The sequence below is a fragment of the Nerophis ophidion genome, linkage group LG05 (genome assembly GCF_033978795.1).
Source record: "Nerophis ophidion isolate RoL-2023_Sa linkage group LG05, RoL_Noph_v1.0, whole genome shotgun sequence".
In the NCBI taxonomy this organism is placed as follows: domain Eukaryota; kingdom Metazoa; phylum Chordata; class Actinopteri; order Syngnathiformes; family Syngnathidae; genus Nerophis; species Nerophis ophidion.
In genome coordinates, this window is record NC_084615.1 from 41,747,759 (window position 1) to 41,774,559 (window position 26,801).

Genomic DNA, 26,801 nt, shown 5'->3' on the forward strand with positions numbered 1-26,801 from the left:
AAACTTACGCTTAGGTTGTAAAACATAGTCTACATAAAGCAAAGTAGTGCACACTCACATTTTTCATTTAAAAACACAGTTGTCTCTTGTTTATCACTGTTGATTGCTGGGGCTGTAAAATGTTCAGGCACCACACGATTCGAATCGCTTCGGTTTTCAATTCAATATTTTAATAAACAATAAGCTACAATCATTAAAATCATAACCAATAAAGGCTTGCCATATCTCACTTTGCATGTAAGAGTTAAAATCACATTTCACTAAATGTTAGTCATGTGTAATTTCCACATTTTTTTTTGTTAAATTCTACTGAAGAATACATTTATTTTTTTAAAATTACCTTTTTTTCCTTCCATGCTATGTATGTGGCTTTGAAAGGTCATGTTACCTCTGAACTCAACATAATGGAGGCTAATTCATTTTTTTTCCCCCAAAATAAAATCAATAAGAAAACCGTTAAGGAACCGAAACGTTAGGCGGAATCCAACGTGGAACCAGAAAAATCTTATCACTTCCCATTCCTAGTGACATTTTACATGCAATTCTTTACGCAAATTGGGACCCCACACAAATCCAGGGCCCTTTGCACAGCGTGTTATCTGCCTACAGGGAGGGGTTGTCCTGTACACATGAGGGGCAAAGACATGTAAGAAGCATGTTAAATTTTGTAAACTGAAATAAGCATTGGAAACAATAAAAAAGTTGGCACTTGTGCGGGTAGCTTGATGCTAACATATAATGGACAATCCCATTGACAGGCTCACATAAATTAGCATTGTGATCATTTTTAACTCTTAAAAATGTGTATTCAGTGAAATTTGAAGTGAACAAATTTTACATAAAATAACATATTAACTGGCATATACTCCCCAAACTGTGGAATTGAAGCGATGACTGCTGACTTTGTGCTAAACGAGCTCGGCGAGTCTGCTACTCTGCACTGTGTGCTGACTGGCTACGAAAGCTGTTGCCTCAAACCTCAAACATATGAAATTCTTTAACAAATAACACAACCGATGAGATCATCACATTTGCCTTTACAAAGATAATATTCTCATTTCTGTTTAAAAACAGTGGTTTAAGTTGGCCTACGTCATTCTACTGTGGCTACAAATTCAGCTTACCACCACCATTGTGTGAATGTGGAGTGACTGAAGGATCAGTTCTCAGTTTTCGGTGAAGAGCTTTGAGTTTCTAGAAAAGTTCTATATACATTTTATCCATTATTTTATTGTCTTTGGAAAGGAATATTTTGGATTTTCAAGCCAATATAGTGGCCTGTGAGTGAATGGGCAAAGAAGAAGTTGGACATTTTACAGCGAGTGAACATTTTTTTATTTTGGATTCAGTATGTTGCGTCATCTACTTTCAAAATGGTGCTGCAGGTTGTTGGTGGTAAATCATCAGTTAAGTCACCGGCTCAAAGGTCTTTTGGGAGGTGTCTCTGGAATGTTCCCGTACAGACCTTCAGTCCATGCAACACCACTTTCTTCTCCACTCCTTGTCCCTGAAAGCAGACGCAGCATTCAATCCAACATGGATGTCTCAGCTGATGACAAAATAGAGCGACGTGATCGATCGGACAGCTCGGGTTCTGAAAACCAGAGGTCAGAGATTAGCCAGGTGCAGGTCCACGTCTCGGCCAAGGAAGAGCACGCCTCACCAGACTACATGGACACTAAGGACGGGAAAGCTCGGAGCCGCTCTTCGTCCTCTTCTTCTTCTTCATCTAGCAGCCATGACGAAGAAGAGAAGAAGGCAGTGGTGAAAGTGGAGGATTCTCCCAAGGAGCCAGATGTTGTTCACCATGAGGAGGCCAAACTAGAGGAGATGAATGGCGGGTCCAGACGCTCCTCTGCATCTTCTGCCTCCTCCGCCTCTCCTAAGGAGGACAACGCCGAGGACGGGATGCTGATGGCCTACAAGCACTCGGACACCAAGGCGGAGGAGTCTGTGGACTACAGCCTGAAGACTCTAGAGAACGTCAGCCTGGACGAGAGCAGCGTCGCTCCGGCTGAACCTGCACATCCGGAGATCTCGCTCTTTGTCAAGGTAGGAGAGAGTCAAAGTTCATCAGATTTTTAACCCATTTTGAACAAGATTTCTTGGTAGCCACACCAGTGATGATGAATCCTGGTCCTCATTAGATGTAGGGTTGATCTTGAAATCCAGCTTGATGCTAAAATGCAATTGACAATCCAATTGACTGGCCGATAAATATCAGCAGCCTGCAATTGTTTTATCTATATTTTGTACATAAGATTAAAGGCCTACTGAAATTAGATTTTCTTATTCAAACAGGGATAGCAGGTCCATTCTATGTGTCATACTTGATCATTTCGCGATATTGCAATATTTTTGCTGAAAGTATTTAGTAGAGAACATTGACGATAAAGTTCGCTAATTTTAGTCGCTAATAGAAAAGCCCTGCGTTTACCGGAAGTCGCAGACGATGACGTCACCCGTTGAGGGCTCCTCACATCCTCACATTGTTTTTAATGGGAGCCTCCAACAAAAAGAGCTATTCGGACCAAGAAAACGACAATTTCCCCATTAATTTGAGCGAGGATGAAAAATTTGTGTTTGAGGATATTGATAGCGACGGATTAGAAAAAAAAAAAAAATCAAGTTTAAAAAAAAAACGCGGTTGCATTGGGACGGATTCAGATGTTTTTAGACACATTTACTAGGATAATTCTGGGAAATCCCTTATCTTTCTATTGTGTTGCTAGTGTTTTAGTGAGTTTAATAGTACCTGATAGTCGGAGGGGTTTACCCACGGGTGTCTTGAGGCCAGTGTATGGATTGCACAAGCTCAGCTGATCTCCGGTAAGTGGCGACTTTTTACCACAATTTTCTCACCGAAAACTGCTGGTTGACATTTGGTCAAGATCCATGTTCGCTTGACCGCTCTGATCCATAGGAAAGCTTCACCTCCGGGAATTTTAAACAAGAAATCCCCGTGTGTTTGTGTGGCTAAAGGCTAAAGCTTCCCAGCTCCATCTTTCTACTTTGACTTCTCCATTATTAATTGAACAAATTGCAAAATATTCAGCAACACAGATCTCCAAAATACTGTGTATTTATGCGGTTAAAGCAGACGACTTTTAGCTGTGTGTGTGCGCAGCGCTAATATTTCCTAACAGTCCGTGACGTCACGCGCACACGTCATCATTCCGCGACGTTTTCAACAAGAAACTCCCGGGAAATTTAAAATTGCAATTTACTAAACTAAAAAGGCCGTGTTGCAACGTTAATATTTCATCATTGGTATATAAACTATTAGACTGTGTGGTCGGTAGTAGTGGGTTTCAGTAGGCCTTTAAACACCTGTGGTTTTAAATTTTCTATATGGAGTTGTGTTGTCCCGATACCAATATTTTGTTACCGGTACCAACTTTTTTCTGTACTTTTCTAAATAAAGGAAGGGCAACAAAAAAATTTATTATTGGCTTTATTTTAACAAAAAATCTTACGGTACATCGAACATATGTTTTTTTTTTATTGCAAGTTTGTCCTTAGATAAAATAGTGGACATACAAGACAACTTGTCAAACAAAGGCTCCTAATTTACCTGCTGACATATGCAGTTACTGTCATGTTCAGTGGTCTGGATTATGTTTTTGTTATTTTCTGTAGTTTGGACTCTTAGTTCCTGTTTACGCTCGCTTGTTTAGTTACCATGACGACCCATTGCTAGTTTTCATGCCATAGATTCATGCTCTCTATTGTTAGATTCAATCCGTGCCCACGTAAGTTTTGTTACCTTACCAAGTAAGTTTTGTTTATTCATGCCACAGTTGGCAAGTTTTGTTTCTTGTCCATAGTCCTGTCTCAGTGTTAGTTTTTGTATCCTATGCTAAGTAGAGCCTTTGCCTTGTGCGCCCTTTTGTTTTCACTTTTTGAGTGTAGATAATTAAATAATGTTCTGACCGACTACCCCTGTGTGGAAAAGTCAGTTTGCGTCCTGGGAGAACAATCCTCGCAGTAAGCTGCGAACCCCCCGCCCCGTCATGACTGTAACATGTTGTGTCATTTTCCATTCTATTATTTTGTCAACATCATCAAGGACACGCGGTAGAAAATGAATTATTAATCTACTTGTTCATTTATTGTTAATTTCTGCTTACTTTTATCTTTTAACATGTTATGTCTACACTTTTGTTAAAATGTAATAACTTATTCTTCTGTTGTTTCATACTTTACATTAGTTCTGGATGATACCACAAATGTGGGTATCAATTTGATACCAAGTTGTATCATACATTGGTCATTTTCAAAGTCCTGATGTCTCCAGGGACATATTTCCTGAGTTTATAAACATATTATACATTTTTACAAAACGAAAGAAGATGTTCTGATGCGTACCGGTACTTTTCAGAAGCGGTACAGTACCGAATCTGATTCATTAGTATCGCAGAACTATAGTAACACCGATATACAGTACAACCCTAATATGGGGTATCAATCAATCAAACTGTATTTGTATAGACCTTAATCACGAATGCCTCAAAGGGCTTCACAAACTCACAATGACATCCCCCGATCTGAACCCAAATCCGGGCAAGGAAAAACAAAAACAAAAACCCAGATGGGGAAAAAGAAGAAACCTTGAGAAGGGACTCCCCTTCCAGGTGACTGTCTGGAATTGATGTCAAGTGGGTACTGTTATTGTGTTGTTAAATTAGTTGTTCAATCAATAAATAAAATGGAGGTCTATCAGGAAACAGAGAGTTGTGTTTCTTTTGTCAAGCCAGTCAGCTACACAGAAATAATTAAATGGACAGAAAGATCATCCTACATTGGGGAACTAACATGTGTTTTATGTACAGTAACAGAAGAAAATGTAATGAAAACTAAAAAATGTTTAATAATACATATTGCACAATGTATAGATAAAATAAAAACAAAAAACACTATCTTAACACCCGTATTGCACAAAAAAAGCTCACAGTGATCACATACAATATTCTTAGGGCTGCGGGGACAAAGGACCTGCGGCTGTGGTACTACTTTCACTAGGGGCCCCCATAGTGTCGTGCATGGGGTGAAAAAGATTGGACATAATGGATGTCAAAATCTTCCTGTCAGCCACCTTCTTGCTGTCTAGTGGGCAGCCTAGGACGGAGTCAGCTCTTAATCAGTTGATTAAGTTCGTTCTTGTCTCTGGCCATGCACCTGCTCTCACTGGCATGCTGGGAATGTTCTTATATTCCCGTTTAGATAAAACATTTATTATAATACTTACACAGGTTGTAAAGGGATAATAAAAAGGTGTCGCAATCAAGCGTCTTTTTGTGTCTTTCTCACCATCTCCGGGTCTAAGATGGATGTCAAAGTTGATCAAATTTTCGGTTTATGGCCACTACCTTCAACTATACAAGTGAGAGGGATGATATATAAGCTCACAGGCTCAGTGTGTCAACAGCTCCATAAGCTAGTTATCTCTCTGTGATCATAAATATAGTGTTTCTGTGTTAGTGCCTATAACAACGATATTCCTAATACTTGGTTAATATTCAGGTCACGAGTGGTGTATTGTTGGTGGTTTTTGGATCACTTTTTGAGGCCTTTATGGGCACAATAGTGTACTCCACTTGGGTGAATTGTTAGTCACCTCGTATTGGTCTTATTTTATGACTTAAGACTGCATAAGACGAAGAAAAAAACATATTTTTTTGTCTTATGTAGGAATTGTGAATGATAGGCAAAATTCCCCAAAAAGTTCCACTTTAAGTGCACCGGGAACCAGTTCAGGTGGGCCAGTAAATGCGTAATTTGATCGAGCTTTGTGCATGAATAGAAATGTAGACGGCCACAATGTAACCCACTTGACGTCACAAAGTTACTTTTGTTATTTTGAGTTATTGGTATTGGTATTGTTTTACCTTTTTACTAGTTTCTCTGAAGTCCATTCCTCAATTCAACATGTTTGAAAAAGAAGCAGAGCTTTTTTCTATTTTATTTTTATTTATTTATTTATTTTTATTCTGTCCAGGTCAGCAACTACTGGTCGTTCGTTTACTTCCTGTGTTAACATGTTACCAAGTCACCATTCAAATACGAAAAAGGATAACATGTAAAATTAAAGAACATTCAGTTTGTAGAAAGTTGATTCAGTAATAAAGGATTTACATTGTACATTGATAAATAAATAAGTGCAGGATGCATGCTAAACAATACCTTAAATACATACTTTAATAAGTAGAGGAGTATAACTGGATACCCGCCACCTTGTAGTTTGCAACGTGACATCAGGTGTTATATATGGGAGCTGTCTCTAATAAGTTGGTGATTTGCAGCTGGTGGCTGGATAAATCTCCACAAATAACCTCTATAGCACATTAATGAAGGAAAGTGGGTGACTTTTATCTGAAGCTGGTTAAAATGATTAACCGGTGTCGTGTGACTTGTGGCGGCCATACATGAGCACATCTCTATTCCGTGTGTGTGTGTGTGTGTGTGTGGAGGGGTCATTGCTGTCTAGGCAATGCTGAGAGTACAGTTACAATTACTGAATGTTTGTGGGGAATTCTGTCCAGAGATGATTCAGGATGTTTCATGTATTTATGACACAGCGAGCAAGGACGTGCGCTGATACGTTATCTTCTTAGGTTATATCACGCTGTTGATAAACGCCGAGCATAGGTCACTGCAACACACCCTCAGTCATTTTTTAACACCTCCATTAAAGAATTATTGAACGCCTTCAATCTGTGCACCTTGTCTATGTGTTTTGTAGTACAAAATAGGCAGTGAATGTGATTAAGGCCCAATCTTTGGAGTTGTACTCTTCATCCTATTTTTCACCCTTTAAAACTGAGGGCCAAAGTTATAAGGTTGGAAAACAGGGGTGTCCAAAGTGCGGCCCGGGGGCCATTTTCGGCCCGCAGCTAATCGTTTACCGGCCCGCCACACATTCTGCAAAAATTGCAAAATTGATAGTATTGCAAATAATAAAAAACATTTAAAAAAAGTGGAATGAGGTGAAATCTAATGAGGAAAAAGTGGCAATGTTGACACAAAGCTGCCATGCAGGCAGGTTTTTTTCAGTTTTGTCTTTATTTTCTTTTTTTTTTCCATTGCTCAAAAAAAAAAAGGACAAAAAAATCTATGTTATAATGAATTACTACTTAAAAATTATCACTTTAAAATGTTTTATGTGGAAAAAATGTTGCATATGTTGTGTGGTTGCCATATAAAAACATCAAAGTTTTGACAAAAGGGCATAAAACAAACAAAATATTAGTTCAAACTTAAAATCGACAGATATATCGGAAGTTGATCTTGAAATGTAAGTGTTAAAAGTAAAAAAATATAAATAATAGAAATGTATCACTTTATGAGAGGTGAACCTTTCGGATCTCAATTATACAAACCCTGTTTCCATATGACTTGAGAAATTGTGTTATATGTAAATATAAACGAAATACAATGCAAATCATTTTCAACCCACATTCAGTTGAATATGCTACTAAGACAACATATTTGATGTTTAAACTGATAAACAGTTTTCTTTTTGCAAATAATCATTAACTTTAGAATTTGATGGCAGCAACACGTGACAAAGAAGTTGGGAAAGGTGGCAATAAATACTGATAAAGTTGATGAATACTCATCAAACACTTATTTGGAACATCCCACAGGTGTGCAGGCTAATTGGGAACTGGTGAGTGCCATGATTGGGTATAAAAGCAGCTTCCATGAAATGATAAGTAATTCCCAAAAAAGTATGGGGCGAGGGTCACCACTTTGTAAGCAAATTGTCGACAGTTTTAGAGCAGCATTTCTCAATGAGCAATTGCAAAGAATTGAGGGATTTTACCATCTACGGTCCGTAAAATCATCAAAAAGTTCAGAGAATCTGGAGAAATCACTGCACGTAAGCGATGATATTACGGGCTTTTGACCCCTCAGGCGGTACTGCATCAAAAACCGACAGTGTGTAAGGGATATCACCACATGGGCTCAGGAACACTTCATAAAACCACTGTCAGTAACTACAGTTGGTCGCTACATCTGTAAGTGCAAGTCAAAACTCTACTCTGCAAAACCAAACCCATTTATCAACAATATCCTGAAACGCCGCCGGCTTGGCCGGGCCCGGGCTCATCTAAGATGGACTGATGCAAAGTGGAAAGGTGTTCTGTGGTCTGACAAGTCCACATTTCAAATTATATTTGGAAACAGAGGACGTGGTGTCCACCAGAACAAAGAGGAAAATAACCATTCGGATTGTTATAGGCGCAAAGTTCAAAAGCCAGCATCTGTGATGGTATGGGGGTGCATTAGTGCCGAAGGCATGGGTAACTTACACATCTGTGAAGGCACCATTAATGCTGAAAGGTCCATATAGGTTTTGGAACAACATATGTTGTCATCCAAGCGACGTTATCATGGACGCCCCTGCTTATTTCAGCAAGACAAGTGTTACAACAGCGTGGCTTCGTAAAAAAAGAGTGCAGGTACTTTCCTGGCTCGCCTGCAGTCCAGACCTGTCTCCCATCGAAAATATGTGGCGCATTATGAATCGTAAAATACGACTGTTGAACGACTGAATCTCTACATAAAACAGGAATGGTAAATAATTCCACTTTCAAAGCTTCAACAATTAGTTTCCTCAGTTCCCAAACGTTTATTGAGTGTTGTTAAAAGAAAAGGTGATGTAACACAATGGTGAACATGTCCTTTCCCAACTACTTTGGCACGTGTTGCAACCATGAAATTCTAAGTTAATTATTATTTGCAAAAAAAAATAAAGTTTATGAGTTTGAACATCAAATATCTTGTCTTTGTAGTGCATTCAATTGAATATGGGTTGAAAAGGATTTGCAAATCATTGTATTCCGTTTATATTTACATCTAACACAATTTCCCAACTCATATGAATTGATTAACGTGGACCCCGACTTAAACAAGTTGAAAAACTTATTCGACCATTTAGTGGTCAATTGTACGGAATATGTACTGAACTGTGCAATCTACTAATAAAAGTATCAATCAATCAATCAATCAATATGGAAACGGGGTTTGTATTTAGTAGGATTCTATTTAACTTTTCACTGTGATTACTCAAAAATATTAAATAATTACAATCAATGGTGTCCTGCATTATTGATCTTTGAGGGCTTTAGTTGATAAATAAAGGAACTCTCCTGAAAGAATCAATAAAGTACTATCTATCTAGCTGTCTAAATACTGCATATTTCAGTTTTACTATAAAAAACAAAGTTGTCTTTGACAGAAGAGGCATAAAACCTTATTTGTTTTACTTTTTATCAACCTCAAGTTGATATTGAGATTTACTGTAAGCATTAAATAAGAAATAATAATAATAATTTGACTTATTTTTAACATTTTAGTGACTGAGACCCTCTCTGCTCCACAGGAGCCCTAAGGATTAAAAAATATACCTATTCTTTGTTATGGTTTGGAAATGAAAAATATAAAAATGGCCCCCGCATGCTTGAATTTTCCGTGTGCGGCCCTCTGTGGAAAAAGTTTGGACACCCCTGGTGTAGACAAACACCTACAAAAAGTAATGTGGCTAATGGAGTTGTGCTGCTATTTTGAAAATAAATGTTGGATTCCAGTTTTTAACATTGTGTTTTTTGTACTTTGATTGAGGCAAATTCCCAGTCACAGTGTTACTGTTTGACACATCAGTGAATGATTAGCTCAACAAGTCACTGATTTTAACTGCTTTTGTCTCAAAGTGTTCTTTCCTCAAACCTCTGATGGTGATCTATATACACACATATATAAACACACACACACACATATATATATGTGTGTTTGTGTATATACATATTTACACATTTATATATATATACACACACACACACACACATATACACGCATATATAAATATATATATACACACATATATATATATATATATATATATATATATATATATACACACACACACACACAAATATACCCACATATATACATCTGTATATACATACACACACGTATATATACATATTCATATATACATAAATATTCATATATATAAATGCATATATACACACGCAAAACATATAGACACATTTACACACACACACATACATACATACTGTATACATACACACACACACACACATATACATATATACATATATATACACACAAATTTTTACACACATTTATATGTATTTACAAATATATATATACATATATATATATATATATATATATATATATATATATACACATGCAAAACATATAGACACATATGTTACGACCCGGGCGCATGGTGATGCGGGGCTTGTTCTCCCAGAAATGCAGACGGGCTTCGGACACAGCGTGCGGGTAGGAAAATGATTTATTCAGTAATAAATCAGACAAAACAAAGAAAAACGTGCTTATAGCACTTAAGGCAACAAACCAAAATGGGCTAGCGTGTGAGCTAGCAAAATAGCCTAGCATCGAAACTAGCAGGTATAAAGCAGGAATTAAACATTGTCAACTGTAGCATAAAGCAAATTAGGAAGCAAGACCGAGTGAGGACAGGACAAAGACTAAATAGCCCTCTGGTTGGTGCCCCGAAAACAGGTAAGTGTCTCGAACACTAACCAGACGCAGCTGAGCGCAATCTGCAGTCATGGCAACAGAAAAAAACAAACTCAGAGGTGCATAAACAGGAACTAAACGGAGTCCAACACAAGCAGAAAACACAAGTGACCCGAAAAACCCAAACAGAATATGATCCACACAACGGATCATAACAACATATATACACACGCATGCACGCACGCATGCACGCACGCACACACACACACACACACACACATACACACACACACACACACACACACACACACACATACACATACACACACTCTCCAAGTATCACCATAATGACCAACATTAAAATATAGTAGCCTAGGTATGTATTACTACTGTAACATTACACACAGTTTGAACAGTAACACTGTGTTTACAGATGAAAATAAAACATTGCACTTTAATCAAGTGATTATTTGGCATACCACTAGACCAGGGGTGTCAAACGTACGGCCCGCGAACAGGTTTTATCCGGCCCGCGGGATGAGTTTGCTAAGTATATAAATTAACCTGAATTTTTTGAATGAAAGAAACAGCTCTTCTACATGTGTCTACTGGATGTTGCAATAGCAATTCTTTGTATCTCTACAGATCAGGGGTCCGCAACCCACTGCTCCAGAGCCGCATGCGGCTCTTGGATCACTCTGATGTGGCTCAGCTGCCTACTTGCCGACCCCCCCATTTTACCTGGAGGTTTTCCAAATGTCATTGCCTCTCCCAGAAATCTCCCCAGGATAACATTCTGAGATTTTCACCCAGCCAACAATATTGAGGCCATGCCGTGATAGCAATCCCTTAAACGTCCTCTCGACCATGTCATAGCGTCCGCTTTAATACTATGCTATCTGAGTGCCGGCCGGCCACATCTAGTTTGCGGCTGTTGACTCAACGCACAAGCTACTGCAAGGCATAGTTGTTCGACAGCCATACAGATTACACTGAAGGTTGTGATATAAACAACTTTAGCACTCTTACTAATATGCGCCACACTGTGAACCCACACCAAGCAAGAATGACAAACACATTTCGGGAGAACATCCGCACTGTAACACATATAAACTTAACATAACAAATACCCAGAATCCCATGCATCGCTGACTCTTCCGGGCTCCATTATACACCCCCCCTCTGTGCGTCGGTTGAGGTGGGCGGGGTTGGGGGGGCCGGGGTTTTGTGCTAGGTGTATAATGGAGCCTGGAATAGTCAGGGATGCATGGGATTTTGGGTATTTGTGTTACAGTGCGGATGTTCTCCCGAAATGTGTTAGTCATTCTTGTTTGGTGTGGGTTCACAGGGTGGCGCAAATTAGTAAGAGTGTTAAAGTTGTTTATATCACAACCCTCAGTGTAACCTGTATGGCTGTTGAGTAAGTATGCCTTGTGTGGGTTCCCTCCGGGTACTCCGGCTTCCTCCCACTTCTAAAGACATGCACCTGGGGATAGGTTGATTGGCAACACTAAATGGTCCCTAGTGTGTGAATGTGAGTGTGAATGTTGTCTGTCTATCTGTGTTGGCCCTGTGATGAGGTGGCGACTTGTCCAGGGTGTACCCCGCCTTCCACCCGATTGTAGCTGAGATTGGCGCGAGCGCCCCCCGCAACCCCAAAAGGGAATAAGCGGTAGAAAATGGATGGATATTAAGGTGCAGGCCGCGTGTCTGAGACCCTTGGTTAATACATAGCACAAAGTAAAACAAAAGTTTGTACGCCGCATTATTTCATTTTAAATTTCAAAAGAGTCTTGTGGCTCCCATAGTTTTCTTTATTTTGTTAAACGGGTCAAAATGGCTCTGTGAGTGGTAAAGGTTGGCGACCCCTGCTGTAGATGATGGTACACATGTACAAAATAAACCACATGATGTTAGTATATCAATCGAAGAAAATGATCAAACTACATACATGGCATACTGTAATTTGATTTTGATATTTTTTTATCTTGATAGATTGAAAATGAACACCATTGAGTTGACTGATGAACATTTTCACATCATTCATTCAGAAAATATAAATAACGACAAATGGGTTGTACTTGTATAGCGCTTTTCTACCTTCAAGGTACTCAAAGCGCTTTGACACTACTTCCACATTTACCCATTCACACACACATTCACACACTGATGGAGGGAGCTGCCATGCAAGGCGCCAACCAGCACCCATCAGGAGCAAGGGTGAAGTGTCTTGCTCAGGACACAACGGACGTGACGAGGTTGGTTCTAGGTGGGATTTGAACCAGTGACCCTCGGGTTGCGCACGGCCACTCTCACACTGCGGCAATAAAGATAGAATACTATTAACCACAACATGTAAGTGTAAAAAAACAACACCATTAGGATTTGTACATTTTCAGAATGTGCTTCTTCTATTTTCAAAAACAGAAAACAATCTGAAGGGAACTTTATTTTTAAGTTATCGTGCAGGGATTTTACCAATCCGCCCCACTTGGGAGTAGATTTTTCTCCACGTGGCCCCGATCTAAAATGAGTTTGACACCCCTGCACTAGACGGAGCCAGGGTACCACTAGTAGTACACATACAACAGTTTCAGAATACAAGAGACAAGGTCAAAAGTCAAATGAGAGTTTCTGCATATTTTATAGGCACCAAGCAGGTTCATATCGTGGAGATACGTATTTTTTTTTTTTTGCCCTCATGTGAAACAGGTTTGATTTTTTTTTTGCTGGTCTATGTTTACATTGCGGGCCAATGTGGCTCAAATCAGAGCTATTTAAAATCTGATTCTTTTAAACACTCCAAACTGCTTCAAACCTGATATTTTCGTATCAGATTCAGGCTTCACCAGGAGATAGCCTGAATATGATTGGAATCTGATCTTTTAAAATGTGACCACAGTCCACACAGAAATGTGACCTGAATGCGACTTTTTCGTCATCTTTGGGGGAGCGACGTCATTCGTGTGCGCGGGAAAAAGAATCAGTGGAAGTGGATAGTTCATCACCGAAATATCCGGTTTCTGTGAGCTATTACTTTTTTGGCGGCTGAATTTTTGGTGCATCACATGTCAATAGTGCACCAATAATATATGTACAATGTGAACATCTATTTTGATTCTGAAGTAATAGTGATTGCCAAAGGAAAGGAATTGACGCTGTGGCGTACTTTCTTATATGTTTTTTTTTATGTAAGTGAGTTCAAAAATAAAGTTAAAATGTCTCTTTTTAATACGAAATATAACTCAGCTATCAAATGCATTTTAAATAAACTTTTACACAGAAGAGGAATAGTATGCATCTTGTCAAAACATCTTCCTGTTACACTTTCCTTTTGTAAAGCAAATCTGCACAGTAGAGACCAATCAATCAATCAATTTCTTTGTCATTGTCATAACAACACAAGTCATACATGTCAACGGAATTTTGTTGGAGATTAGTCTAGGGTCAATAATAACATTTCTCCATGTTACTGAACAGAACAGGTCAAAAACAACAAAACTAAAACATCTTCCTGCTAGAAAATGTTGTGATTTGATTTGTGGTACAGCGCCCTCTGCTGGATTTGTAGGCGCAGCACTTTTTCTCCGTCAAACAACTTTCCATTCAAGTGACCAGCAGTAACAACCTTATTTACATTTAAAGCTGAGGAAAGAAACCTGCTAACAGTCAAGGACCCACAGTACATGTTGTTTGTTAATGTTTGAAATTGTCTTTTTAGTGAGTATATAATTATACATTATATTTACACAATAGGTTATTTCACAATGTTTTTTTCAACACATTTTTGGTGTGTTTAAATTAATATTAATTTTACACAAAAAAAGTATTTTTCTAACGGTTTGAAACTTTTTTTGGTGTATGAATAATTGAATTTATTTTTCAAGTAAATATGTTCTCATAATATATATATTTTTGGTATGTTTTTCCTTTTTTACACAAAAGTTCATTTGTTAATATTATTACCATTGTTTTTAGTTTGTGTAGATGTCGACTTATAGTTTTGTTAAAAAAAAAAAGGTTGTTTCCTAATGTTTTTAAATAATTTTTAATGTGTGTATATATTTTATAACAAGGTTATTCCTAATATTTTTAAACAGTCTATTTATACGTATATATTTACTTACCAAATATAAACATGTCAAGTTAACCATTTTCAATTCTTTAAAAAAAAGTTTATACATATTCATGTTAGGCAAATGTTTATATGATAAAATTATAAAATCATAATCAATCATAAAGATTATACGTTTTAATTTACTTAGTTGTTTGTAAATATTTTTTTGCTTGCTACATTTTAGAACACTTTACTGTTTTTTATAGAATGTTTTAAATTATCTTATTCAAATTTCCATTTATTTTTTGGTACATTGTTCTTAAATGGTTTTCATATTCATACTTCTGTTGATCTAATTTTTGTATAAATAAATACCAGCTATTTTTACCAGGGTGTGCTCCATGTACTACTGCAGTGTTGTTAGTGTTGTATTAGTAGGTGATGGAGGAGGAGGTGTGGTGTTAGTGATGAGGCTCCGCCCCCTACAATCCATCACTGTGGTCCCGGCTGACACCTGTTCCAGTGTCAGTGAGATCTTTTCTTGCTCTTCCATCTGTTTCTACAAATCTGACCTCTGAGCTGCCACCTGTGTGACCTCTCAGCATCACATAACTCTTACGGACAACTTTCGGGATCACAGAGACTACACTTGTTTTTTTTTTGTTTTTTTTTAATGTGTGTAGTAGTTTTGATGTAGGATGTAGGCTGCACCGGACCATTTGTTCTTGCAATGAAAGAAGAAATGTCAGGTGTGGACAGAGAGCCTGATATTGAACTTTTTGTGAAGGTAAGACTAAACGACTGGTGTTATGTGATGGAAAGTCCACGAAACAAAATAGCATAGGTAACCTTACCTTCATACGGTACAGAGCACAGCGATGGCGGCGCTGGTGCGGCTCCTTGGTGTGTTTGTTCTACTCGCCACCCCCGGGACACCACAGGGTACCTGAGGCAGGTGGGATGGAAAAAAATTAAGCAATTAGCCTAAGAGAAGACAGTCTACTGGGAATGCTGCACGGCGTGCTAATTGAAATGTTTAACTATTTTCATACACTTCTTACCGTCAGTGTGGTCTAGATAGGTCTGACTCCAAAACAAACATGTGTCCAATGTAGTGCATGATGCTCGCTTGACAGGAAACACAAAAAGACACACCAGGTGACAATTAACTACTTGATACAAGCAGGTCTTGTTGCAACAGGAAGTGCTTTGATAAAACAGGAAACACATTCTAGTTGTGTTTATTCCGCAAAAAAAGCATTGTCATCTATTAGACTGACTTTAGTCATTATTGGACATAAAGTACATGTGATGTGTCATGTGACCTTCCTGCAGCGGGTCAGCAGGCCCACTTTGCTTGTGTTGCTGTTCTAGATGTTGATTGGCTGGGGATGTATTGTGTTGTTGTGTTGTAACAATGACACAGGCATGGCAGTGCACGCACACAGCTGACTTGGCGTGTTTTAACAGCATTCTGGTGTTTGCTGGCAGTGTGTTTACGTGTGTGTGTTTGTGTGGGGGTGTTTGTGTATTTCTACCCTTCTTGAGACATCAACAGGGAAAAGCACCTTCCATATGAGGAGCGGTGAACAAGTTAGGACTGAAATTGTGACCCCACTACGGAAAACCGTTGCTTCTAATAGAGAGTCCGTGAACGTTGTTTCAAAGTCAGGATTTTTTTGTTGATTTAATGTGCATACAAAAGTAAACATTGACAGGTGCAAAAGCAGCAATACATGATAAAACAAGACTAAAGGACGACTTCCCTATTCATCCATGAAAAAACCCCGCCAGGTGAGCAGCTGATCTTACCACTTCTGGTGCTGACCTACACTGGAGCAAAAAAATATTTAGTCAGTCACCGATTGTGCAAATTCTCCCACTTAAAATGATGACAGAGGTCTGTACTTTTCATCATAGGTACACTTCAACTGTGAGAGACAGAATGTGAAAAAAAAATCCCGGAATTCACATTTTAGGAATTTTAAATAATTTATTTGTAAACTATGGTGGAAAATAAGTATTTGGTCAACCATTCAAAGCTCTTACTGATGGAAGGAGGCTTTGGCTCAAAAAAATCTCACGATACATGGCCCCATTCATTCTTTCCTTAACACGGATCAATCCTCCTGTCCCCTTAGCAGAAAAACAGCCCCAAAGCATGATGTTTCCACCCCCATGCTTCATAGTAGATATGGTGTTCTTGGGATGCAACTCAGTATTCTTCCTCCAAACATGATGAGTTGAGTTTATACCAAAAAGTTATATTTTGGTTTCATCTGACCACATGAAATTCTCCCAATCCACTGCTGTATCATCCGTGTATCCATTTTGGTATAAACTCAACCCCTCGTGTTTGGAGGAAGAAGAATAATGAGTTGCATCCTAAGAACACCTTACCTACTGTGAAGCATGGGGGTGGAAACATCATGCTTCGGGGCTGTTTTTCTGCTAAGGGGACATGACGATTGATCCGTGTTAAGGAAAGAATGAATGGGGCCATGTTTCATGAGATTTTGAGCCAAAACCTCCTTCCATCAGTAAGAGCTTTGAATGGTTGACCAAATACTTATTTTCCACCATAATTTACAACTAAATTCTTTAAAATTCCTACAATTTAAATTCCTGGATTTTTTTTTTCACATTCTGTCTCTCACAGTTGAAGTGTACCTATGATGAAAATTACAGACCTCTGTCATCATTTTAAGTGGGAGAACTTGCACAATCGGTGGCTGACTAAATACTTTTTTGCCCCACTGTAAGACAACCTGGGTCCCATATGTGACCATGGGATGAACAAATACCCTACAATACTAAGACTATAGTGGCCATTAACAGTTAGCTTCCACAGCTGGGTTGCCCAAAGTGCGGCACAGGGGCCATCTGTGGTCCGTGACTTGATTGTCATCGGCCTTAAGCAAATTCCCCAAAATTAAAAAAAAAAATTGTAATCTCATTTGCACCCCTATCAAAATTAGGGTGGTCCCAAAAAGGAATGATAATATATCGGTGTCGGTTTTAAAAGTGCTTCCCCTTTTGGTCAACATACGAAATAACAAGTGTGTGTAAAAATTTAAAATGCTGCCCCTCTGGGCAACATTAGTACCAAGTGTGTGTAAGAAGTTTAAATACACCCCCCTTGGTCAAAATTAATTAAAAAAAATAAATAAATATGTATATAGAGACATACTGTAATAACTTGAAGTAAATAATGAAGATTAAAAATCAATTACAAACAAAAAAGCCTACCTTTTTTATATTTGCATAATATGTATACATTATTAATGTTGTAAATACATATCTTTATACATCTAGAACGGGTGTTGCTAAAGAAGTAGGTATTTTTCGGAGGTCTCAAGAGGGTAACAAATAGAAGAATGTGTGTGTGTGTGTGTGTGTGTGCGTGCATGTTTGTGTTTGTGTGTGTACGTGCGTGTGTGCGTGTGTATGTGTGTGTGTGTGTGTGTGTGTGTGTGTGCGTGCGTGCGTGTGCACGCATGTTGGTCAGGGGATGATGTCATCATGTATAATTCAGCAGGGGGGTCAGTTGTCAGTTAGCAATGAAACATGAGCACATCTCATGCCAGCACAAACGGAACATCGACAGGAAGTGATTGACATCCGCAGTGTCGACCACCTATCATTTAAAATCACAAGTGTACTTGCCCAAGCGTAATGTCAAAACGCCTGAAAGCATGGCGGTTTCAATTGCATCCACAAAGTATATGTGCCTGGAAGTCTTTCAAAATCTAATGGGTTCTTGCTCTGATCTGCTCTTCTCATGTCTAAAACTATTGGAAATGTGTGCATTTGGCAGACATTTTACTTATAAAATTAGTAATCAGCGAACCTAAAAAGTCTTCAAAAAACTCAAAATCAATAGGACTTTTGGTTTGTCATTAAGCTATCCGACCACAAAGGAAGTGTTGAAATGTGTTTGTTGAGTACTGATTGAATTTTTTTCTTCTTTTTAGAGATTTTGTTCTGATTTTATCCAATCACACACCAAAACTTTGAAGGCTTAAGAATATGTGCAATCAAGTCTGACTAATAAAAAGTAAAGGGAATTTCACCCAAGCTGACCTAACAGTATTGTTATTAGCCTATCCAATCCAACAAAGTATTGATCATGATTTTTTGGTTTTGTCAACTAATCTGATCTTTGATCTCAACATATTAGATTGCATATAATTCAAAATCACTTTCAATTTTGCTTTGTCACACTGAACCTAATGTTCTTGAACATTTAACAATACTGCAGAGTGGGCAGAAATCTGACATTTGAACTCAGCTCAAGCATTCAACATCAACAGAGTTCCTCTCTCTGACAGATACTTATATTTTTGAAAATATATGAATGAATGTTAACAGAAATGTTACTTTTGAACCCAGCATATACCTGGAGCAGTCAACGTCAACAGGGTTCTTCCCCTGACAGAAACCCATCACTCTTCAACAATACCGTCATGGGGTAAAGGTAGTAATCTGACCTTTGAACAAAGCTAACACAAACAGTAAAAATGAACAGGGTTCTCGTTCTGACAGGAACCCATCATTCATGGAGGTTTAACAATATTGTCGTCTTGGCAGAGATAGCAATCCCTTTTTTGAAGCTATAGCTAACTCAAGCATTCAAAATCAATCAGGTTCTTGCTTTGCCAGAAACCCATTGTTCATGAAAGATTCAGAATGAGCGTCAATAAAGAAAAAGAATCCCAGGAATCTGATCTTTGAACACAGAGCTTCCTGGGGCAATCGTAATCAATAATGTTTGTACACTGACAGAACCCTATCATTCTTGGAAGTTGGACTATGGTGTAGCGCTGACAGAGGTAGCAATTTGTCCTTTAAACCCAGCTACCTCGAGCCATCAAAATCAAAAAGGTTTCTTACTCTGGAATACACTTATTGTTCTTGAAGCAAAATAACGAGTGTTGACAAAGAAAAAAAGTTTTCAGGAATTTTATATTTGAACACAGCTTGCCGAAGCATCAAAATCAACATCATTTTTGTTCTAACAAAAGCCTTGTCCTTTAAAGACTGCGAGTAAGAAAGAAAAAGACTCGCAGGAATCTGACCTTTGAACAAAGCTACCTGGGGCAGTCAAAATCCGTAGGGTTCCTGCAATGACATAAAGCTACCATTCTTGGAAGCTCTGAATTATAACTTTTGAACACTTGGGTTGACTAAAACAAACACGTTTCTAATCAATGACATATTGTTCTTCAGGTTAGAGAAGAGCAGTAACTATAGTTCAATAAGTACATGAGTACTGCATGTTTGATGAAAACTTCTGCTTGTGTGCAGGCGGGCATCGATGGTGAGAGCATTGGCAACTGTCCTTTCTCGCAGCGTCTCTTCATGATCCTCTGGCTCAAAGGAGTCGTCTTCAACGTCACCACCGTGGACCTTAAGAGGTCCGCCAGCAACCACCATCACAGTTCTTCTCCTTTTTCCTTAAGTCTGTCTTTTTTACCCGCCTGTCCTGCAGGAAGCCAGCAGATCTGAACAACCTGGCCCCCGGCACGCACCCGCCATTCCTTACCTACAACGGAGAGGTCAAGACAGACATCAACAAGATCGAGGAGTTCCTGGAGGAGATGCTAGCACCCCCCAAGTAAGTAATACAACCCGTGTGGTCACTTCATTAGGTACACCATCCCACGACATCCGTTAGGCTCAGGATTCATACTGACAGCTTCCTTACTTAGCGGATGCAGTTCAGTCATATTAATGACCCCGACAAGCCCACAATTATACAGTTAGAATATTGTGTACTACATAATGTAATATTATTTTAATACTATGTGTGAAAATATTACAACAAATACACTATAAGGCCAAAAGTATTAGGCCATTAATCCAAATGATGACAATCAGGTGTCCTGATCACTTGGCCAGGCCACATGTTTATAAAATCAAACTGTTTCTACAAACATTTTTGAAAGAATGGTCCGCTCTGAGTGATTTCCCACGTGGAAATGTCATAGGATGTCACCTGTGCAACAAATCCAGTCGTGAAATTTCCTCGCTCCAAAATATTCCAAAGTCAACTGTCGGCTTTATTTCAAGAAAAGTGAAGAGTTTGGGAACAACAGCAACTCAGCCACAATGTCGTAGGCCACGTAAACTGACAGAGAACGGTCAGCGGATGCTGAAGTGCATAATGCAAAGAGGTCGCCGACTTACTGCACAGGCATGTGACCTTCCAATTAGCCCACCTACAGTACGCAAGAGCTTCATGGAATGGGTTTCCATGGCCGAGCAGCTGCATCTAAGTCATACATGACCAAGTTCAATGCAAAGCGTCGGATGCAGTGGTACAAAGCACGTCGCCACTGAACTCTAGAGCAGTGGGGACGCCTTCTCTGGAATAATGAACCACGCATTTTTATTTGGCAATCTGATGGATGAGTCTGGGTTTGGAGGTTGCCAGGAAAACGGTACTTTTCGGGCTGCGTGGTGCCGAGTGTGAAATTTGGTGGAGGAAGAATTTTGGTGTGGGGTTGTTTTTCAGGAGTTGGGCTTAGCCCCTTTGTTCCAGTGAAAGGAACTCTGAATGCTCCAGGATACCAAAAAATGTTGGACAATTCCATGCTCCCAACCTTGTGGGAACAGTTTGGAGCGGGCCCCCTTCCTCTTCCAACATGACTGTGCACCAGTGCACAAAGCAAGGTCCATAAAGACATGGATGATTGAATCTGGTGTGGATGAACTTGACTGGCCTGCACAGAGTCCTGACCTGAACCCGACAGAACACCTTTGGAATTAATTATAATGGAGACCGAGAACCAGGGCTTCTTGACCAACAAGAATAGGTAACCAACAAGATGTGTGACCTCACCAATGCGCCTTTGGAAGAATGTTCGAGAATTCCTTTAAACACACTTCGCAACTTTGTGGACAGCCTTACCAGAAGCGTTGAAGCTGTAATAGCTACAAAAGGTTGACCGACATCATATTGAACCCAATGGGTTAGGAATGGGAAGGCTCTTCAAGTTCATATGTGAGTCAAGGCAGGTGGCCAAATACTTTTACCAATAAAGTGTATTTTATACTTTATAAATTAAAAAAGAAATAAAATGTTCATCAAGCACTTTTTCTAATAATTACAATAATCAATGAAAATACATTTGGAAAAAGTGTACAAATATGGAATACATTATATAATAGTACTTTTGGAAAAAAATTTACTTGATCATTTTTAATTATCAACATTATTATTATTATTATTATTATTAATATAATTTTGATTTTGATTATAATATTAACGGATACCAATCTTGTGTATTTTTTTATTTTTTAAAGCCGGGATTGTTTTATGCGTTGGTCATATGAACATTAGCCAGACTGGGCTCAATGAAGACTTACAGAGTAAAACCGTCAGATTGAATACATCCTTCTTTCCACCCACCGTTATAATAAATGGCCACCAGTAACAGGGGCAAGCACTAGTTGGGCGTGTAACGTGCTCTGGTTTCTTAGCTTGATGTGATCCAGATGTGTGACTGAGTCCTGCCTGCTGTCAGGTATCCCAAACTGGCGGCCAAGCAAAGAGAGTCCAACACGGCCGGTAATGACATATTCGCCAAGTTCTCGGCCTTCATCAAGAACACCAAAGTGGAGGCCAACGATGGTGAGGCTATTTCTTTTTAACACTTCCAAGTGTCATGTGCTCATTAAAAAGCTCTAAAATGAAATAAATATTCAAAATACAAGTAACGCCAACACAAATGTGAAAACAGTGAAGACTGAAATGCCAATACTTCTCGCTAGAGGGCAGCAGACGCAAGTATTTGCCTGGCTCTAGTTGTTTTGCTGCCATCTAGTGGACGTCTTTCCTCTCATGGCTGTGCCAGCAAGCTTGTATATGCATATTTTCCCTTCCCAGCACTGGAGAAAGGTTTAACGAGGGCCCTGAGGAAGCTGGAAGACTACCTGAACAGCCCCCTGCCTGACGAGATCGACGCAGACAGCAGGGAGGAGGAGAAGCCCTCCAGGCGAAGCTTCCTGGACGGGAATGAGCTGACCCTGGCAGACTGCAACCTGCTGCCTAAACTGCACATAGTCAAGGTAGAAAGCTTGTTGAAACCTTGGAAAAATCAACATTTGGTGTCCGTTACAATTACAGTTCTACAATATGTCATGTTGTCAATGTTGACAAAAGCAAAATTGTCCTTAAATTGGACAAAAATACATTCATAAAGTTTGTGCATGTGTTAGATTTTTTTGAAGATTTAAAAGTATCCACAGTGTTTGCCAATTATGGACCTAATCAAACTAAATTACCCCAGAGCAAAAAAAACCCAAAATATTATATTTATTGAAGACTAAAAATGGTTACACATGTTAAGTTACAAGTTAAAGTACCACTGATACTCACATTGTGAAATTACCCTCTGCATTTGATCTATTCCCTTGTTCACCCCGTGGGAGGTGAGGGGAGCAGTGAGCGGCAGCGGTGGCCGCGCTCAGGAATCATTTGGTGATTTAACCCCCAATTCCAACCCTTGATGCTGAGTTACCAAGCAGGGAGGGAATGGGTTTAATTGTTCTAGTCTTTGGAATGACTCAGCCGAGGTTTGAACTTACGACCTACCAATCTCAGAGTGGCCACTCTTAGCACAAGGCCACTGAGCATGAACAGAGAACTATAACAAGCACCTTGATTATAAGTACAACTGAATCATCAACACTTTTACAAAACTAAATTGTGTTAGCGTTATTGAGAGCCGAGTTGTTTCAGATGTTGAAGAAAAAAGTAGGTTTAAAAAATCTGTGATGTTTACGAAAGTGTTTCCGTTAGGTTAATCCAAAACTCAGTCGTTGTTTAAGACGTGTTTTAAATAAGAAAAATCAATTTAGGTATGTCAAAGACGATCTGTGGAGTTTTCACAAAAACGCAAATGTTAGTTTTGTTGAAAACACTAAATCGTCCACGTCAGTGTTAGTTGGAGACCCGCAACTCCTGAGCTTTGAAAATCACAAGATTTAATCTTCTTTGTAAAGCACCGACTCCCCAAAATTGTCCAGTTATTTAAACATTTTCTTGGACGCTTACCAAAACGCACATTAGAATTGTCGTAAACACAGAGCTGTCTTTGATGTAAAAAAAAAAAAAAAAACGTAAGATGGGTTTGTTCAATGACTGTAACAAAAACATGCTTCATATTGATCCTCCCACCGCCAAAGACGTGCACCTGGGGATAGGTTGATTGGCAACACTAAATTGGCCCTAGTGTGTGAATGTGAGTGTGAATGTTGTCTGTCTATCCGTGTTGGCCCTGTGATGAGGTGGCGACTTGTCCAGGGTGTACTCCACCTTCTGCCCGAATGCAGCTGAGATAGGCTGCAGCACCCCCCTGACCCCAAAAGGGACAATCGGTAGAAAATGTATGGATGGATGTTGACTTCATCGAAGTCCTAATTGACTTTAAACGCAAAATACCTCTTGATGCTAAAACGTACATTACATTTGTTGAACACTGACTTAAGTATTTATGAAAACCGTCCATTTCTTGATCTCTGCCAATGTTACCAACCAGGGTTTCTTGTTTAGCTCAAAAGTGACATACTTGGCTATCACTTCACTTCAGAGCCTTTACCATGAATTCATAACGTGGACTCCGACTTAAACAAGTTGAAAAACGTATTCGGGTGTTACCATTTAGTGGTCAATTGTACGGAATATGTACTGTACTGTGCAATCTACTAATAAAAGTTTCAATCAACCAATCAAACCCATGTGTGTTGTCTTCCAGGTGGTGGCTAAGAAGTACCGCAACTACGACATTTCCTTGGACATGACGGGCATCTGGCGGTACCTGAAGAATGCGGCGGCGCGCGACGAGTTCACCAACACATGCGCGGCTGACTCAGAGATCGAGATGGCGTACAAAGACGTGGCTAAAAGGCTTGCCAAGTAGATAACAACCTGGTCCCAATTCTTTTCCACGAGTGTGTCCCCATGGCAGAGTTTATGTCCAAGGGTGTCCACATGAGACACATCATCTTTGGTATTTATTTTCTATCCCGACACAAAGCTGCCTTTCATGCGTGTTGTAAAGCGTTGACTCACAGTGGTGTCAAGGTGGTCAGCTTTATTTATCCTTACGCCCACTAGTCTAGTCTGACTCCACTGTTTATTATTGATCTTTGTCTGACACACTCAAACTTCAACATGCTCCTCCTCTTCATGCTCATTAAACTTTACTCGTTTTGTTTCCTCACTCCCTCTCTTCAGCTCTGATTGAAAACCCAGAAGTGCTTGATGTCAGGCCTTCAAAGTTTATAATTATTGCTAAGGGTTACTGATTAGTCTAGGGTTGGTTGGTAGGATTAGAGATGAGAGATCAGGGGTTGGTATTTCCAGTTAGGGGTTTGGTTTAGGACAAGAGTTAGGACTATTGCTCAGGGTTCTTTGTTAGTGTTCAGAGGAGGGTTAAGAGTTAGGACAAAGATCGTATGGATTCTCCATTAATCACTCCAAGCAACGTCTGAAAGTTTGACAATATGCTGTAACTAAAACTATTTCTACTTACTCATCATCCCATGTGTGGTGTCTGTAGGAGTGTTTTCATCCCTATTTGTAAGTATAATAAGAATGTAATGAAGCTAGCATTGTTAGCATTACATGATAACACAATTACGATTGTCTTTATTAGCATTATTAACTTACTATGATATTATTTTTGTATCGTTTTAATTTTCTAAACTCCTCAAAACTTCGCCATGGACTTATTCGGTCTTTTTAGCTGATCATAAAGTTAGCCCCCGCAGATAGTTGGTCCATGAGGATGACTTCAGTTTTGTTTGATCAGCCGTTTTACTGCCACATTACAGAAATTGTTTGGATATAATTAAGGTATGTATAGTAAAATCTTATTGTCAAAATAACTCACTTCACAACTAATATATATGCGGCGTATAGTGCAGTACGGCTAATATTTGGAAAACATGTTATTCTTTATATCCTGCTGCGCTCAATAGTCCAGAAAATACGGTAAATAGAAATTGGGTTGATGGCATCACCTGCAGGGGAGATGAAATACTGCATCTAAGGGTGTCTTAGAATAGCCAAACCAAGTGCCTAAGTTACTAAAAGATTTGTGTGTACTAAAACGCGTGTATAAAGTGGAGTGCACATGTTAACTGAGCAGAATAAGACGAGCAATTCATTTTGCATCTCTGTCCTAATTTAATATGCAAAATATGTGCTGATCATAAATACACCCACAATACTGGGAGGAGAAAATGCAACAATATAACAGCGCGCACAATGTGATTTATCAACACTCATTACCATTTTGGGAGCATTATTTTGCATTTCATTTTGCACGTTTAAAAAAGGAAGCACAAACTGATGCAGTTCCACACACGGTTGTGAGAAAGGAGTGACAGAAAATCCTCCATCAACATATTTGGACGGTGAGAAATAAAAATTATAAGACGTATTGTTTATTCAGCAACATCATTTTATAATTTTATAGCTGCTAGATGACTTAAGGGATTGAAACAATTTAATTTGATGTGTTTTTGTGCCATTTAATACTTGAGTGATGTTAGAGTTTCACATAAGATATATTTTAATAGCAGTGACGTGCTGTCAGGGGAGGCAAGTGAGTCAGAGCCTCACCTGCTACCAGGTGGCTTAACCATGAGATGTTCCAAAACAAAGTAATAAAATAAAATAAGTTTTAATATTTCTTTTTTGGTTTATGCTTTCTATGTGATTTTGGTGTGGTTCCTGTATATTTTTTATAATTATCATGGTCAAAATCGCCAAAATTCCATCTTTCCTGATCAAAACAATGCAGCAGATGAGAAGTGAGGCAGACACAGGCGGTGCCTCTACGGCTACACACTGTGTATTGGGCATGTGCGTGCGAGGGGGCGCATGCTTGTTGCCACGTGGAAAAGATAGGTCTTGAGACAGCAAGTACCTCTGCCTCAAGGTAGGGGGCAATATATTGTCAACTTGCAGTTCAATGCCTCAGCAGTACTCTGACTCGCCACACTGGGAGAAGTGGGGGCGCTCAAGCTAGCAGACATAGGTCTCTCCAGCGAAAGCCAGCATTTTTTTCTTTTCTTTTTTTTTTTTAAACTGTATTTATAACAAACATGGCATATTTATTAGAGTAAGGTGTTTTTTGTCAGACGCAAAAATATTGTTTAATATCTTGGAATGAAATTGAGTAAATGAATGTTTCTGCCAATATGGAGGATT

General features: G+C 39.0%; 1 protein-coding gene and 1 long non-coding RNA gene across 4 annotated transcripts in view; one reads left to right on the forward strand and one right to left on the reverse strand.

Annotated features, from left to right (window-relative positions):
- Nucleotides 1-108: 108 nt before the first annotated feature.
- clic5b (chloride intracellular channel 5b) lies at nt 109-24,804 on the forward strand. 2 transcript variants are annotated; one of them, XM_061900978.1, is made up of 6 exons: nt 109-2,052; nt 19,883-19,992; nt 20,067-20,192; nt 22,105-22,211; nt 22,467-22,648; nt 24,337-24,804. In XM_061900978.1, exons 1-6 carry the CDS (start codon nt 1,351-1,353, stop codon nt 24,499-24,501), a joined length of 1,392 nt encoding a protein of 463 aa, XP_061756962.1. In that variant the 5' UTR covers nt 109-1,350; the 3' UTR covers nt 24,502-24,804. The 2 variants fall into 2 exon arrangements, with proteins under 2 accessions (XP_061756962.1, XP_061756963.1); XM_061900979.1 differs by lacking the exon at nt 109-2,052 and adding an exon at nt 15,062-15,362.
- LOC133553125 (uncharacterized) overlaps nt 1,312-26,801 on the reverse strand; it is a 38,594-nt gene continuing 13,104 nt past the window's right edge. Inside the window, exons 2-4 of one of the 2 annotated variants that reach the window (XR_009806852.1) lie at nt 15,637-15,703; nt 15,430-15,521; nt 1,312-1,507 (exon numbers count right to left, since the gene is read on the reverse strand). This is a non-coding gene — a long non-coding RNA (uncharacterized LOC133553125). Of the gene's footprint in view, nt 1,508-15,429; nt 15,522-15,636; nt 15,812-26,801 lie in introns of those variants that run through there. The other variant, XR_009806851.1, reaches the window with a different exon arrangement.